The sequence below is a fragment of the Exophiala mesophila genome (assembly GCF_000836275.1).
Source record: "Exophiala mesophila strain CBS 40295 unplaced genomic scaffold supercont1.3, whole genome shotgun sequence".
NCBI lineage: Eukaryota > Fungi > Ascomycota > Eurotiomycetes > Chaetothyriales > Herpotrichiellaceae > Exophiala > Exophiala mesophila.
Window position 1 is genome coordinate 1,138,813 of NW_015622506.1, and position 16,093 is coordinate 1,154,905.

Genomic DNA, 16,093 nt, shown 5'->3' on the forward strand with positions numbered 1-16,093 from the left:
ATCAGCATGGTCGACAAAGATGTCCGAAGGATCATTGTTCCGCATCACAGTTACTTCCCACTGTCCGGGACCGTTGAGCCACTCTGCTCGGATGACCTTGTGGTTAAGATGTGCGAACTTCAACACGTCTCGCTCTTCGGCGACCTGTCGGAAATAGTCAAAGATCTGCTTGGATCCTGAGTAGTACCGTTCCCAGTCGGGCTTTTTCTGCCAACTGAATTGATAGCAAACGCTTGGAATGTCGCATGCGCAACCAGGGTATCTGTTCTCCAGCCACGTGCCTCCGATGTCACTGTTCTTTTCGTAGATTACGAGTTCGATATTCTCCATCAATGTGTTGACTTGATGGGCAAAGTTGATGCCACTGCAACCCATGCCCATGAATATGACTTTGAGTTTGCGCTTAGTTCCCATAGGGCTTTCACGGATCTTGTAGTCATCTGCACCATTGACATGATGAATATGGTTCGAGACGGCAGCGGTCGATGCTCTCAGGGTGGGCTTCAGATCACCGTTCAAAGTAGGCTTGAGCGATCCGTTGAGCAAGTCGCCTTGGTCGGTTGCTACTACTGTAGGCTCGATTTGAGCGACTGAAGGAGCCATTGTGGTTGTTGGTGATTTGAACAAAATGGAATAATCAACTACCAACAACGAAGAGACTGATTTTCATCTTCATGATAAGTGTCACCCACCAGCATCCTCGGCTTCCTTTTGGAGCCTGCGCAATTCGGCTTTCGGTTGGCGGTAGACGTTTGTAGTGATGAATCCACTCATCATCAGATCCCGACAAGTCAATTACTAGGGAATGGAAGACTGGTGGCGCGATGGTCGCCGAACCTAAGGTCCGAGTACAGGGTCCGAGGGCCAAGATTCGATTGAGAAGTTCGGCACCGCCGTGGTCGAAAGCGATCGCCATTCAGACAGCAGCTTTGGCGCATCTAAGTTTACAGCCCAAAGCTTGTCTGTGATCTGGTTTGAGGGCGTATCGCAACGTCTTTAATTTTCCTGCCCACAATGGGAAGATCCAGGGCGTGGAGGGGATGCTGCTGTCAAGCGATATGGTCGGTAAGAGATTTCAAGCATAAATCATTATCATATGCTATGATTCTATATTTGTCTTTCGGAAACAAGCCTCAAATTTTAGCGCCATTAGGCTGGCGTTGTTGTAACAATCTTCGTATGACCTTTCCACTTGGTGTCCGAGGGACTGCGTCAATGAACTCAACGCCAGCTGTAAGCCATTTATGCTTGGACATTCGAGATTCAATAAACTTTTGGATCTCCTCCGCAGAGACCTGTGCATTTGGTGCTTTGACGATGAAAGCTTTGGGGTACTCGCCATCAGCTCTACTACATAGTTAGCGGGTGATCGAAGGGGGCTATGGTGTGTTCGAGGCTGAAACAAACCTTTTCTCGCCAATGACTGCAGCATCCGCGATAGCGGCATGTGCGAGGAGCGTTTGTTCAATCTCCGCTGGAGCAACTTGCAGTCCTTTGACCTTTATCAGCTCCTTTGGGAATCGTCAGCTATTTTGCATGGCACTTCCCAGATCAGTTCCACTTTACCTTCATTCTGTCGACGATGAAAAGACATCCTCGATTATCCACGTATCCGATATCACCTGAGCGAAGCCATCTTTGACCATCTTCATAGACGATAGTCTCGGCGGTCGCCTGTGGCTTCTTGTAGTAGCCTTTCATGATGTTAGGCCCAGAGACCCAGATTTCTCCGATCGTGTAGGGAATGGTGTCATCCTGTTCGAACCCAAACTCATGCATAGGAACAATCTTTACGGACAGATTCGGGTTGATCCAGCCAATGGAACTGCCGTCATCCTCGTCGTCCTGTGCAAACCCGGTAGCCGAGCAGGTCGTTTCGGTCATCCCCCAGCCCTGTTTGACACGGACGCCCGGTCGGAGATGACTTTTCTCGACGAGTCGTCCGATTGCTGGATTTAGTGGTGCAGATCCGGTGACTACTGACTCTATGGACTTCAGGTTATAGGACTTCGCCTCAGGGTGCTTTGATAGTTGGACCATGAGAGTGGGAACTCCGGTCAGAAACGTGATCCTGTAGATGTCGAGGAATTTGAGATATCTTTGAATAGTGTATTCCATCATGATGAACACTTTGACACCCATACGTGCTGCCGTTGTACAGTAGTACATTTGGCCCTGTTGAGATCATCAGCAGACCACTTCAAAATATATTGGTGCATCATATCTCACATATGCATGAAACATGGGCAAAGGTGCAAGCCATCGTTCACCAGAAATGTCGATTCGAGCCTTTCTTGCTCTTCCCTGTTCCGTATCTGCCACCATCTCCCTCTTGAAGATGACTTGTAATGAGTTGGAGACAATGTTGAGGTGGGAGATCTCCACCCCTTTGGGAACGCCTGTCGTTCTTCAATGTGTCTCAGTATTGTGAAAACCAACCACCATCAGAGCTGCAACATACCCGCTAGAATAATTGATCACTGCAGTGGTTGACTCAGCCTCCTCACGAGTTGTGAACCTTTTCCACGACCATGATCGACTATCACTCTCAGCAGCCCAGATGTCAGTCCATGACGACAATCCAAGATTTGATGAACCCTCGTCAGGGCTCAAAAACTCAAAAACCCTCGTCTTGGGGATGCCAATCTGTGAGGCCGCTTGAAGCGCTTTAGAAGCGCATGCAGAGCTTGTCACGATCACTGAAGTATCTGAGTCCTTCAATTGATATGCCAATTCTGAACAGGTCAAATTAGCGGGTTGAAGAGCACGTAGAATTGCCAGGTGTGGAGGTTACATACCTGTGACAGATGCACTTGGGGAGCAGCCTGTAAAAACGCAGCCCGCTGCAACTGTTCCCCAGAAGAGAATAGGAAAGTACAATGAGTTGCCGGAATAAAGCAGAAGTTTGTCGTTTGGTTTCAGACCTAGGTCCTGGAGACCTTTTCCCAATCGCTTGACGAGGATTTCTGCCTCGTGCAGACTAAAGCACTGATCTGGTCGATCAGCATCAAAATATTGAGGCTTCAATCGATCTTCTGGCGTTTGCGACGAGAATATAAAAGTCGCCAAGTCGATCGGAGGGATTTCCACCTTGTATGGCGACTCGTAGCGCTTCGCCATTGTCGAGATACTATGTTGTCAGGCCATCAGTTTTGCATATTGTCAAAAGGTAGCTTGTCTGCGTCAGCAGGATATGTGGCTAATAACATAACACCACCGTCAATTCAAGGTCTTGTCGACATCAAATTTCCCAATTAGGTTCATCTTCATTTTTGTGCCTCGGATGCTCTGTACCGATCACGTGTGTTTTCATGCACTTTCCATGAGAACAGCCTGCCCCCCCATGACGATGCCGAGAGCAAGCGGCCGAGCTCTCCCTAAAGTCCCCCACATCTCGGGCATGTCAGAACAAGCTTGTAAGCTTTGGGATGCTGCCGAGCTTCGGCGCCGCGGTTCAATCAATGTTGGAAGGAGAGTGAGGAGAAGAGTGACGCTGACTCGGAGGGGCCTCGTCGAAGCAAAAAATTGACTAGTCAAGGTGAGTAGTACCTAGTAGCTGTGTGATCGGCCTTTGCCTAAGTCTGAAACCATCTTTCTGTCGTCAAAAAGTTGGGGTAAAATTCTTGGAGAGTTGTCTCATTCCTAAAAAGGCCAGTGGCCGATGTTTTGAATCTGTGTAGTTCTGGATTGACGCCCAGCCACGGCCATATTCCCAAAGAAGATAGAAGTGCCTCCCTCTCCTTTGGCTGTTCGCCATGGGGGAACCAAAGAAGGCCGAAAAGGCACCACGATATACGACAGACCTGTTGAGCATACCAGGATTCGCATTTCACATTGACGTGCCGGATCCCAAAGACCGGATCCAGGCATATATTGACGAATATCGAAATGCGGCAGCACCAAACCAACAGGTACAGAGAGATCCTTGAAACCTCTTCGGAATTTCATGTTGATATCATGCTTGGCACTACATTTTTGTAGAGGACCATGATGCTAACTAATCAATTGGCAGGGGTTCGATGAGACCTTTATGCGTGAACATATCAAGGTGGTCAGCGCAACGAGTACTCCGGCGGGCACGACGGCAGTGTTTGAAATGAAGGCGTCTCCGGCATTTACGAATCGTATGGGGAATATGCATGGTGGCGCGGTTGCCATGATCCACGACATGTGCACGACTATGGCGGCGGCACCGCTAGCCAGGAAGGATTTCTGGTGGTTTGGTGGTGTGTCGAGGAATTTGCTCATCACCTATCTCCGACCGGTACGCAAGGACATGGATCTGGTCATCGAGTGCAAGGTTCTGCAACAAGGGTCGCGTCTCGCGACGATTCGTGGCGAGATGAAGGATAAGAAAACGGGCTCGTTGCTCTCGGTGGCTGAGCATAATAAAGTCAGCATTGACTTTGTCCCAGCGGAGCCAAAGTTGTGACAGCGACTACGTACTTAGTACTTCTTGTTGCTCCTCGGGCGTCACACGTTTAGATATCCCTCTTAACTTAGACTACTGAGGCGCCTTTGGAATAGATCAAGCAAATTGGCTTTGGATTCGTGAGGCTATCTGCTGGGAAGAATTCTATCTGACGACACCTGTCATGAGATCGTCTGGCCACCTCGCCTGGTCTACTCCATTTCCTCTTGTCCCCACATTATAGCCAAGCTTGACAGTATCTGGGGGAAATTGGATGATAGGTCGTGGGACACGGAAAGTCAAGCCTTCCAAGGCGTCGGATGTGCGAGTTTCGAAGAAATCGAGATTCAATAGAGTCTTCTGTTCTCGAATCATTGCAAGATAGCGAGGAATGGTGAAGTTCATGCTGTGGTAATGGCGAAACACCTCCTTACCATTTCGAGTCCAGACCTCGTTCCAGACATCATCTGGGTACTCACCAACGGTCGAGGCGAGCCACTGGTTATAATAGTTGAGCGAAGTGTCCACTAGATACGAACCACCGCTGCGGGCGCGCTCCATCAAAGCCTCCAGCACGCCGCATGTGCCTGCAATTCCTGTGCAGTAGTCGGAATTGGGGAACACAGGAGTGACGGCTTCATCATTTCCCATTGCTCGCCCATAGCCCATGGAGATGCCGGCATGAGCATCACTTATAGGCTGCCACCCACTTCTGTGCGACAGGGGGCCTTCCCATCCAAAACAGTTCTCACGTACGTAGATGATTCCTCGACCTCGCTGCTTGACCAGTTCGAACACCTGGTCTTGACCAAACCCATACTTGACAAACACGTCTGGCCGATATCCATTCACCACGACGTCGGCATCCATGATCAGCTCCTTTAGCTTTTCTCGATCGCCAGCCTGACGTAAATCTAGATTACAATTCCACTTGCCCCAGTTCAAATCTGGCTGCAAGCCTGAGAAGTCTGGCAGATGTGAGGCTGTGACTCTCATGACGCTGGCGCCGAGCTCTGCAAGACCTCGACCGATGGCAGGACCTGCGATAACGCGAGTCAAGTCGACAATCTTCAATCCAGCAAGTGGACGATGGGCGTTGGTTTGACTGGTTGACGGCCACCAGCCGCTCGGTTGCTGACTGGCAGCATGCTTGGTGACTCGATACAAGTTGACAGATGAGTTTGCTTGTCCTTGAGGACTGTTCCTGTACTCATCGTAGCTCAAGCAGATCGTGGCTGCTTGCCTGAATTTCTCTCCAAGGATATCATCCCATTCTTCTGCCGTCTTTTGGCTTATTCGGTCGATGAATGGAGCCCAGGAATCCTCCAAGGTCACAAGCTCAGGCTTATCTCTAGGAAGACCAGCTCCTTCCAATGATGGATCCGGGTTCAGACTTCCATGAATGTGAAACCATCGTCCATCTTTGGTCTTGTAGATGTTAGAAGTTGCGCGTCGGTATAGTGATGAAGCCATCTGGTGTAGATCTCCGTTTGGAAAGTACTTTGCATATTTCTCGGTCAGGTCACGGATAGGCGTTGGCGTGACAGTCGCATTGAGGTCCGGATTAATCTCAAGCATCAACGATGACATGAAGAACAGCTGAGCATGGTCGGTGTTGATGATGACTGGCTTTGGCTCTTCTCCATATTTCCGCTGTACTAGGGCATTAATCAAGACCGACTCCAGGCCCTTAAGAGTGGCAACACTCTCAGCGAGACGCCAGTTTATGGGAATTGATGGACTCGCTGTCCCTTGGTATGTAACCAGGTCTCCCCAATTAGTGCATTCCCGCGGAAATGTGCTGCTCTCGCTGGCTTTACGAGATATTTCCTGCAGAAGTAGTCCTTTGCATTCCTCAGGAATGGAGTATTGCTTAGTGCGTTCGATCATGATAGCTGTCGTTTCACCGTCTTGTTCATGTGCAGTTCTCGCTTATAGTGTCAACAACCAGACATTTCAATAACTCTGTTATGTCTAGCATGCACTACGTCAGCCAAAATTCCCCATGTGTTGATACGAGAGGGGCTGTCGGTGCCGAAACGTGGAGAGAGGGGGCGGAATCTCCAATTTGATCAAGTTCGGTATGGAAGGACAAGATGGAGGTGTCTTTCGGATATTCGGCTTACGGCACCTTGAAAATCAACTAGCACAAACCCTTACTCATTGTTGAGCATGTCCTTTGGTATTGAGCCAAGACGATTCGTCCTAATGGTCCGATATCAAATTGCTACCTGCTTTGATTCTGTTTCTAAACCACCGCCGCCGAGAGTGGGACTAAATGTGGCTTTCACGAGGATTACAGTTTAGAGGCTGGTCTCACCAAGCCACCATCACGGCGTGAATAGTTCGTTCCCTCCGTCCAGCCCAACCACGCCGAGAGGACCTCATTGCCGCCATGACCCGGCTGCAATCCAGAAGAGACCCAGCCTTGGCCTGGATCTCCCGGTCCCTGACCCCTGACAGCATCCGATGTTGAGGAGCCTGCATCGGCGGCGATGGCTAGGCCCGGAGATCTCGTCAGTGTCACAATAGGCCGTTGTTGATAGTCCTGATATTCCAACTCGGACTGTGTCTTGACAGGCACGGTACATGCGTCGGTGCCGTCGAAGATGGCCTCCCATTGGTCTCGAGTCTTTGATTTGAAGATCTGAGTGAATTGTTGTCGTAGCCATGGCCAGGTGCCCTTGTCATCGCGGGGTCCCGGTAGACTTGAGGGATCAAGTGGAAGACCTTTGAGTAGTACGGCAAAGAACTGTGGTTCTAGTGCCCCTCTGAGAATAGGTCAGTGTATGGGAGACACTCAGGGACTAACACGCTTCGGCTATTGGACTCACACTGCCATGTATCGACCATCACGGGTTTCATAGGTGTCGTAGTATGGACAGCCACCGTCGAGGAGATTGGTCCCTTTGGGACCCTGCCACAAGGGCGTCTTGAGGGCCATGCGAGGTAAAGTGGCGATGAAGGCACTTCCATCCACCATATTTGCTTCGACGACCTGGCCAACTCCCGTGTTGGATCGTTCGAACAAGGCCAGCACGATGCCGAGGAAACAGACCAGGCCACCGCCAGCGAAATCACCCAGCAGATTAAGTGCTGGCAATGGAGTTCGGTCTTTAGGCCCTAGCATTGACAGCACGCCTGAGACTGCAATGTAATTGATGTCGTGGCCAGCCATGTCTTTATACTTGCCGTCTCGACGAAACCCCGTCATTCGTGCAACGATCAGCTTTGGGTTGAGCTCGAGCAGTGTAGAAGGTGCCAGTCCCAGTTTCTCCAGCACGCCTGGTCGAAATGGGTCAATCACCACGTCGACTTTGTCGATCATATCCTTGATCAACTGTCGCCCTCCTGCTGATTTCAAGTCGACTTCAATCGATCGTTTTCTTCGTGTCAAGTGGTCCGAGGATTTGAAGTATTGCCCCTGGACCGCTGCCCGGTCAACTCGCAGAACAGTCGCGCCCCAATCTGCACAAAGCATCCCGGCGAAAGGTCCTGTGGGTTTATGGTTAGGATCTGTTGGTTTCCCGAGTTGGTCTTCTTTTCTGAACCGTACCAGGGGCTAGTCCCGCAAACTCCAGAACATTAATTCCACATAGGGGAGGTGCTGAAACCATGATAATGCAACTGTGATGATTCCACAGCCTAACGACTACGTATTTCTCTCTTGATTTGTGAGATTTGTCTAGTGATGTTGTGAGAAAACATGCTGACGGAATATGAACTCGGATGATATATGGCTCGGCCCCGCCGCCGGCGTAGAACGACCCAAGGGAGGGCAGGGTATTGACCTCCTTAGACTATCCTCGGCCAAACAAGGTCGAAATTCTATCACACCCTAGAAAACTTTGGCTTGATCCAGACATGTGAGCTGGTTTGCTTAACGACTCTTGGTTTTGGATAAGCAGTGAAACATCGAGCTGTGATATATCCCCCTTCTACATGGTCACATTCGAGCTTCAAACCGACCCTGAAATGATCATTTATGAATTCTATATCCCGGCTCCCGACGATTCGGCTATAGCTACATAAGCGCCTCTTTGGCCAGGAACTTTTGTGGCATATCTACATGCTTCGCACGAAGATACTCGGCCAAGTTCTGGGTCACGGCGTTAGCACTTCTTTCCATCTTTTCTTGAGCGAGATTGAGTGAGGACAAATTCACATACCTTTCCAAGTGAATCCATCTTAACCGAGCTACTGACTCCAGCACCCAGGATTCCGTGAATAACGAAGTGGACTGCATGCACATTGGGGAATTCGCAACGCTCGATAAATGTTTCTGGGGTTGCTTCTTCCGCAAGAAGTCCTAGAGGTTGACACAACTCGCGTTAGACTCGGTCGTCAACTGAGGAATTCACTTTAGAGAATGACTTACGGCGCAAGGTTTCAGTAGTGAGGAAGCTTCTCAGCCACTGAAATTTCTCTCCATCGTGTAGACCTCTTGGGAAGAAGAACCCGACATTGACGTTGGCACCCTTGTCGCCACTGCGGGCATATACTGCCAGACCTAAGGGTGATCGAACAGTAGGGCCAAAAGAAGATAAAGATACTGGATTTTGAGAGTCGTAGTTAGGCTGGACAGGCAAGCTAGCGACACGGGTCAGATTGACCAATTTCCGCACAGGTGAACCTGATGACGGAGTCAATTTGCCGTTGGGCTCGACATAGTGAACGACCTGCTGAACGTGGTTTTGGTGAACTAAGCCTGGAAAATAAGTACAGAACAACTTGGGCTCCGCGGTGCGAAAGTCAAAGTTTGCTGTCAATCCAGGATAGCCCGATAACTGATTGCTCATGAGAGGGCCCAAGAAACGCCCTGCGGTAAGTACTTTGGGGTCTTGAGCTTGCGCAAATACTCGTAGCTGTAGCGTGGATTCGAGTTGATTCTGTGGATCTTCCTTGGGGCTACCGTATAGTTGGAAATCAAGTACGTCCAGCTTGTCGGCATCAATCATCTTGCGTGACATGATTTCGAAGCTCTTGGCTTTCTCTTTTGTGTCAAGTCCAGTCACATATACTGAGAATTCTGCCTGGTAGCCGCCAATGGCCATGATGGCGATCTTCAGTGTTTCTGGTGCCGCGAGCCCTGTCAAGTATAAGCAATGATAGCACAGAAGATTTTGTCTTGAGGTATGGAGGAATGGACCTGCCTTTGATCCCTGATATTCGGACTTTATCTTGCGATAGCTGCTCCATAGCAATGCCGGACAAGTCGGCTATGACATCGGGGTTGTAGTAGAAATTGCCTTGAAGCTCATAGACTAATTGGCCGCGAAGGGTATCGGTGGTGACGCTGGTGATAGAATATCAGAATTCCCGATTTTACGCTCATGCGACCCCTGAAATAGCCATCGATCACCTACATTCCGTTCTGATTGCTGTGCTTTTGCACAACGCTGGTACCATCCGCTGAAATGGCTGCGACAGGATACGAAAGGCTGTAGTATCGCGGAGCCAGCTTTTGGAAGCCGCCGAAGTTGCCACCAGTCTGTGCAAGGCGAAAATGTCCGTCAGCAAAGAGATCATCAACGAAGAATAAGCTGGAGATTCTTAGAATCACTCACAGCATAACAGCCACACTCGATAAGGTGGCCTGCGACGAGAGAACCTGCCAGTTGATGAACATCGTGCTCTGTCCAAGAATGCCACCATGCTGCGACTCCCATGACCTGTGAAACCTGTGTCAACTGATACTCCTTTCAATTGATGCTTGTGCACAAAGACAGACTCACGGTGCTTGCATCAGTACATCGACCACAGATTACAATATCGGCACCATCGTTGAGGGCTTGCACGATACCCCAACAGCCGATATAGGCATTTGCCAGGACAATGTCTGGATACTTGCGTCTCCAACTGTCAAAAGGTCCTGTTGCTCTGGTGAGAGGCTGGATCTGAAGTGACTCCAAATCGGGAAGAAGGTTGTCACCGACGACGTAGGCGACCTTCTTGGTGGCACCTCGAGAAGAGAGCAACTTTTGCACTTCCTGAGCTAGCCCTTGCGGATTCAAACCACCGGCGTTGACAGCGATTCGGACATTAGGGTTTCGATACTGTAGGTAGTCGTCTATGGCGAGACGGAGAGAATGAAGAAATCCAGGTTCATAGCCAGCCTTGGTTGATTTACGTCGTTGAAGTGCTCTGCTTGCTAAGTTGACCTGGAGAGGTAGAAGAAGGTTGTTAGCCCAGTGGTGCTTGGTGTGGCTCGTATAGTGCTTTGGTCGTACGAACTTCAGAGAGCCAATCCCCTATGATGGCGTCCACCGTGACATCGCCGTTGAGCATTGACTTGAGCCCTGTCGGTTTGGTCAGAGTCTTTCTTCGAGAGCCAGCGTGCTGGCATTACTCACCGTCTAATCGATCACCTGTTGATCCAGATATGTTGCCTATGAGGACAGGCCTCGGTTCTGGTTTCGAGCGTGGTCGATTCATCGTGGTGGAATTAATGATCTTGCAGTAATTCTGGACAGGCCAACAGGAGGTGACTTCGGAGCCAGAAGTCTAGAAGATCGACCCATCGATCGGCCATCAAACCCTGGTGTGGAGATATAGTGTAGTAGTTGATTGTATCCTTCCTCGATATAAATCGACGAGGCTCTGATGAGTGGTCGATGCAACACGGTTGTCCGTTGTCCGTCAATGAACCAAGCCTTCGGAGGACTAACAATGCCAAAAGTGGTTGTTCGGTTGGAGAAGAAACGGCGCCGAGGTTGATTTGGGACTGGATTACCATTTCGGCACTCGTTCTTTACTCCAGGTATGTGGCATTCGTCCAAGTGGGGCCGAGGGGAAGTAGTCTTGGATGGTCTGGATACTTCCTGTGACACCTTGAATACTTCTTAGGGACGCTTTGTTCACGGGTACGTACATTCTACAGGCGAGAGTCTGGGTAATGGAGAATTCTGAAATGTTTCCACGACCGCTTCAATTGCCTTCTAGTCTTATTCCTGTGCATCTATGTCCCTAGTCAAGGACCAATCTAAGGCACGTGCTGTTTGATCCAGTCGATGATCATATTGTCAGTCTTGATCCGGACAGTCGGGTCGACGAACTTTGAGCCGACCGCATAGATATGCATCTGGCCCCATTCTATCGTCATGTTGCATTTGACCTGGGCCTCACGGCACAACTCAGCCCATTTTTCCGAATCGTAGCGCGCAAACTCGGCGGCGCCGGTGAAGATTAACTGTGGGCTGAGGCGACTGATTTGTTCCGAGGTCGAGTGTAGTGGGTTGACGTCTGGTGAATCTGGTGGGTTGTCGCCGATGAACAGCTTGACGAGGCTGGGGACGGCGGTGTTGGCCATCAAAAAGTAGTCGCTCTCGACGGCGGCATTTCCTCCTTCGTAGGCTCTGAGACACATGTCAATCCAGGGCGAGATGAGAATAGTCGCTGCTGGTTGTGGTAGTTGCAGTTGATGGAGTTCGAGGCCAGCAAGAATACTCAATCCACCTTAATGCTCGTGGTCAGTCTTTCAAAGCAGTCTATTTGAGCCGAGGGACCACTGACCTCCAGCCGAGTCTCCCATAAAAACAATATTCTCCGGTCTGATATCATGCTCGAGGAGGTATTTGTATGTCTGAATGAAGGCATTCTTCTGCGCTGGATGACGCTGACTAGTCGATAATGCTATGGAGATGGATCAGTGGTCCAATCAATCAAATTGCATGTCTAAGGAGGGTTGCTGGTTACTCACGATACTCGACACTCACAAAAACCAGGTCAAGGTTGGCTTTAGCGGCTTCTCGTATCCATCGCTCCATGTAATTGACATACATCCTGGCCTCGCCTCGGGCATATCCACCGCCGTGAGCATAGAGAACTACGGACGCTTGTCGACCCTTTGGGGCTAGGTGAAACTCGGACAGAAGTCGAGCTCCCGGGATCAGGTAAGCAGGGACGGCATCGTCCAATTTGCGAGCCCGTTTGAGGCTGAGGTTGGTGACTGGGAGTCGATGTGTGAGGTCTGGAAAGGTCAGCGCAGCAGCTGCCTGGTATGCCCGTTGGACCTGCAGTCGCAAAGACTGGTACTGAGGAAAGTGTGGGAGCAAGACTCGTTTCAGCAGAGCCAGCAAGACTTGGGCCAGGAATGAGTGAGAGAAGATGATGGTGCGCAGCGGATGCCGCAGCAACAAAAGGACGAGTCTCATGGGTCTAGATGTATGCTGTAATCATCTAACAGAGAGTCAGCCCTGGCAGCTTTGCTGATACTGGCCATCACCGTAGCTTTAATTTCGAAAACCACCTTGACGGCTCGAGACTTCTTGAACAACGAATGGTCAGAATGTTCTAAACCTCTATCCTCGGTGCCGGTGCGCGGGGGGAGAGCCTTGGATTCGGTCATCAAGAACGGGGTGTGATTCGCGTTTGTATCCCGTCAAGGGGAGACGGGGAGAGGAGTGAGGGGCGAGGGGAGGGGGGTTTCCCCAGTGCCGCTCACGGGAGGGTGCCTCTTTAGGTGTCATCCCATCGCCCAGACTTTAGACACTGTTATCCATGGGAACGATTCATGGGATTGACGTGTTCATACCTTTGGTGCCTCGGTCATTCTTGAGGTATGCTGGAATCCGATCAATACTTATCAACGGCGAAGCCTATCACCTCCGCTCTCCACCTTGCTAGGGGGAATGTGTAACTTTGGTGATTTTAAGTAGGGTTCTAGAGACACTCTAGGCTTTCCAAGACCCTAAAAGCCCCCGGGGGGTCATCTGCGTACCCAAGGTACCAAAGCAAGTAAGTACTTCACAGACTCTGGGGGATTATTGCTGACTGGAAGCCCAGCCCAAGCATTTTTAGGGGCCTGTCATTGTTACATTTGGCCAGGCCATCTTGTTTACAGTAGACTTGATGCGGCGAAATTATTCGATCAATTCTGAATGTCATTCGACAATTTATATGTTGCAAGATGAGGTCTTCAGACTAACAGTCAGACAGATCTGTGCAAATGATGCATATCTTTGCCCCTCCCCGATTGAAGATGATTTTGACCAGAAGCCGCCATCAATAGTACCGTACGCCTCCCTATGCCAAATCTTGTCGCAATCGTAAGCAGCCACTCGGCCAACTCAAACAAGTTGGGCATGCGTGCCAAACAAAAACAGGATACAACTGGTAACAGGTTTACAAAATGATCCAGATGCCTCCACCAACCAGTGCCACCACCACCAAGATGGTAAGAATTGCAGCTCCGGCCTTATCCGCCGTGGTGATGGCGGAAAATTGAATGTCGGGCGCTGTGCTGGCGTCTCCGCCGGCTCCAGGGTCACTCTTGGAAGTGCCACCGGACGCTGCGCTCTTAGGCACGAGGGCTTGGTTCATTTGTGTGGCACCGACAACGGCGAGAGCGCACATCTAGAGACGTTGTCAGCTTGAAGTCCATTTCTGTGCGAGTTGGGCTATGCTTACCTGTTGACCCACACCCTGACTGCCATCCCAGGTGGTTGAATACCACTGTCGACCACACTTTCTTCCATTCTCTCCTCCAATGCATTGCTTGACGGCGCCCTGGGCACTGGCTTGTAATTTAGGCATGATTAAATCCCAGGTGTCTGGAACGAGGACAGCGGTGACGGCCATCCATCGCGTTAGATAAGCTTTGAAACTGCTCTGGTCATTGTTGCAGATACTCGTGGGCTCACACTGAAATTCGGTCATAATGTTGCCGCCATATTCTTGGGGGAAGAACAAGAAAAAGGCGCCTTCGAGGATCTCATGGACACGGGTATTCCACGGTTCAGCGCCGTCGGTGAAGTTATACATGTGGGCAGCTCCAACCAACATGGTTCCATAGTTGTAGCTCCAGGCATGCCGCTCAACATCAGAGCAGTTGTTCTTGTCGGCGTCCGTGTTGTCCCAAATATACAAGATATTGTCCTGTCGATAGAACAGAGGGCTGCCTTCGATCCAGTTCCACATCTTCTCCGCCCAGTCTGCGTAGGTTTGGTTGCCGGTATAACGGGCCAGTCGAGCAGCAAGCTGGAAGTTGCCGCCATTGGAAATGGTGTTCTTGAGATTGTAACCGGCGTTGAAGGAAAAGACTTGCCATCGCATACCGCCGCCGCAAGTGGCGGCATCCCAGAGTGCGGATTGGAAGTTGTACACCGCTTGAGCGAGAGCGAGCCAAGACGGGGCGTCACCACCGACATCGGGCAGGTTCGCCTCGGCGGCATCCATGGCGGCAAAGGCCCAGAAATCTTGATCATCCACACCCATGTTCCTGCTTTGGTTGGGGGGATTGAAGTTCTGATCAGGGCCAATCTGGAACTGCAACGCTTGAGTAACAACATGGTTATAGCTGTCATCCTGTGTGTATTCCCAATAATTAATCAAGGAACCGAACATGGCGCCGGCTTCCCACCAATAGTAACATGCGTCTGACTGGCAGGGACCTGGCAGGAGTCCAGGAACCTGACCAGACTGGTTGCCAGAATAATAGGTCATCATGTCATAAGCGAGAGTAGATGCAGTTGAACGGACCGAGTCGACGCTGGCGATGTCGAGATCGAGGGCATGAGTGAGGGAGAGGATGCCGGCCAGCGGCGCGAGGACCAGGGGTGAAGGTAGCCTCATCTTGTCTCCGTTTAAGATGGCATACAACGACACCTAGATAGACTGTGTGTTGTGGCCGGTCGGATGAGACGACCAACACCAACAGAAGGTTGTCGACGTCTTTTGGTGTTGCGAACGAAAGTTGTTGACGGAAGAAAAAAGAGTTTAGGTGGAAAAGGAAAGGGTGGACGTTCGACACCGGCAGGAAGTGTTTGAGGTTTCGAGAGGGGCGCGTCGAGATTGAGGAAGCGAGCGGCAGGGGTTAGCGTGAAAAATGGCAGCCCCGAGGGATGGTGATGGTAGGGCGAGGTATGTGAATGCGAGTGGATGCAAACGAGCGTAGGTAATAGTCGAGAGAGACAATATACAATAGGAGAGGGTTGAAAGAATGAGACAGCAAAAAATGGTGTGGGAGGGAAGAGTAAGTGGAAGTGGAAGTTGGATGCTGATGACGACGACGAGAATCAGAGAAAAGAGATTGTCAAACGTGGAGGAAACCGCGACAGGGTGAACAGAGGGAGAGGGTGAGGAAGAAGCGAATGGGGCAGGCACTGTGGCACTCGCAAGGAGCAGGACAGGCGTTGCAAAAGCAGGTGCAACCAGAGTAGCAGCAAGACGGGAGGAAGGAACAACGGTGGCTGTACCTGGCAGCGAGGTTGATGATTGGAAGGAACAGCGTCCAGACCACTAAAAACTGAAATATCACCAATGAGAATCTCAGTTCAAGTCCGTGATGATGGGGCAAGTGTCGTCTGACCAACAAATTGCGAGCTGGACAACGGCTGCCATGGTATTGTGATTCGTGGGTAATTTAAATGGGTCGACAAAAGGTTTTTTTAGGGGGCGTTCGGGGCCACTACGGGGGGGAAGTACGCGTAGGTTAATGTCTGTGAGCGGCGACTCGATGCGGGCAAATCCCTCGTCCATGGCCCCGGATTTGGAGTGGAGGGACTAAGATTGGGTCTGGGTTGCGACACCCGAGAGCTCGAGAGCCCGAAAGAAATAGAGGCAACGTGGGAGAGCAGGATTTTCTTAGGGCCAAGGGTTTACCCTCTAGCTTGAGGCGCAGCAGAGACACGATGAAATCACCAGCAACCCAAAACTATCAACAAGTTGTTGTTGATGATTCCA

The 16,093-nt window shown here is 50.6% G+C and overlaps 3 protein-coding genes across 3 annotated transcripts; all 3 read right to left on the reverse strand.

Moving 5' to 3' along the window:
* Nucleotides 1-8,251: 8,251 nt before the first annotated feature.
* On the reverse strand, nucleotides 8,252-10,846 carry PV10_04056 (uncharacterized protein; the record flags this gene model as incomplete). The annotated part of the gene is made up of 9 exons (XM_016368576.1): nucleotides 8,252-8,510; nucleotides 8,581-8,720; nucleotides 8,790-9,474; nucleotides 9,527-9,707; nucleotides 9,778-9,902; nucleotides 9,979-10,083; nucleotides 10,147-10,572; nucleotides 10,646-10,710; nucleotides 10,765-10,846. 9 exons carry the CDS (start codon nucleotides 10,844-10,846, stop codon nucleotides 8,436-8,438), a joined length of 1,884 nt encoding a protein of 627 aa, XP_016224364.1. The 3' UTR covers nucleotides 8,252-8,435.
* A 520-nt stretch (nucleotides 10,847-11,366) lies between these two features.
* Nucleotides 11,367-12,727, reverse strand: PV10_04057 (uncharacterized protein). The gene is made up of 3 exons (XM_016368577.1): nucleotides 12,111-12,727; nucleotides 11,924-12,043; nucleotides 11,367-11,866 (listed from the first exon to the last, which is right to left on the reverse strand). The coding sequence occupies exons 1-3, from the start codon at nucleotides 12,562-12,564 to the stop codon at nucleotides 11,394-11,396; spliced, it is 1,047 nt and encodes a 348-aa protein (XP_016224365.1). The 5' UTR covers nucleotides 12,565-12,727; the 3' UTR covers nucleotides 11,367-11,393.
* Nucleotides 12,728-13,258: 531 nt separating this feature from the next.
* PV10_04058 (uncharacterized protein) lies at nucleotides 13,259-15,554 on the reverse strand. The gene is made up of 2 exons (XM_016368578.1): nucleotides 13,820-15,554; nucleotides 13,259-13,765 (listed from the first exon to the last, which is right to left on the reverse strand). Exons 1-2 carry the CDS (start codon nucleotides 14,981-14,983, stop codon nucleotides 13,535-13,537), a joined length of 1,395 nt encoding a protein of 464 aa, XP_016224366.1. The 5' UTR covers nucleotides 14,984-15,554; the 3' UTR covers nucleotides 13,259-13,534.
* Between the last annotated feature and the right edge of the window lie 539 nt (nucleotides 15,555-16,093).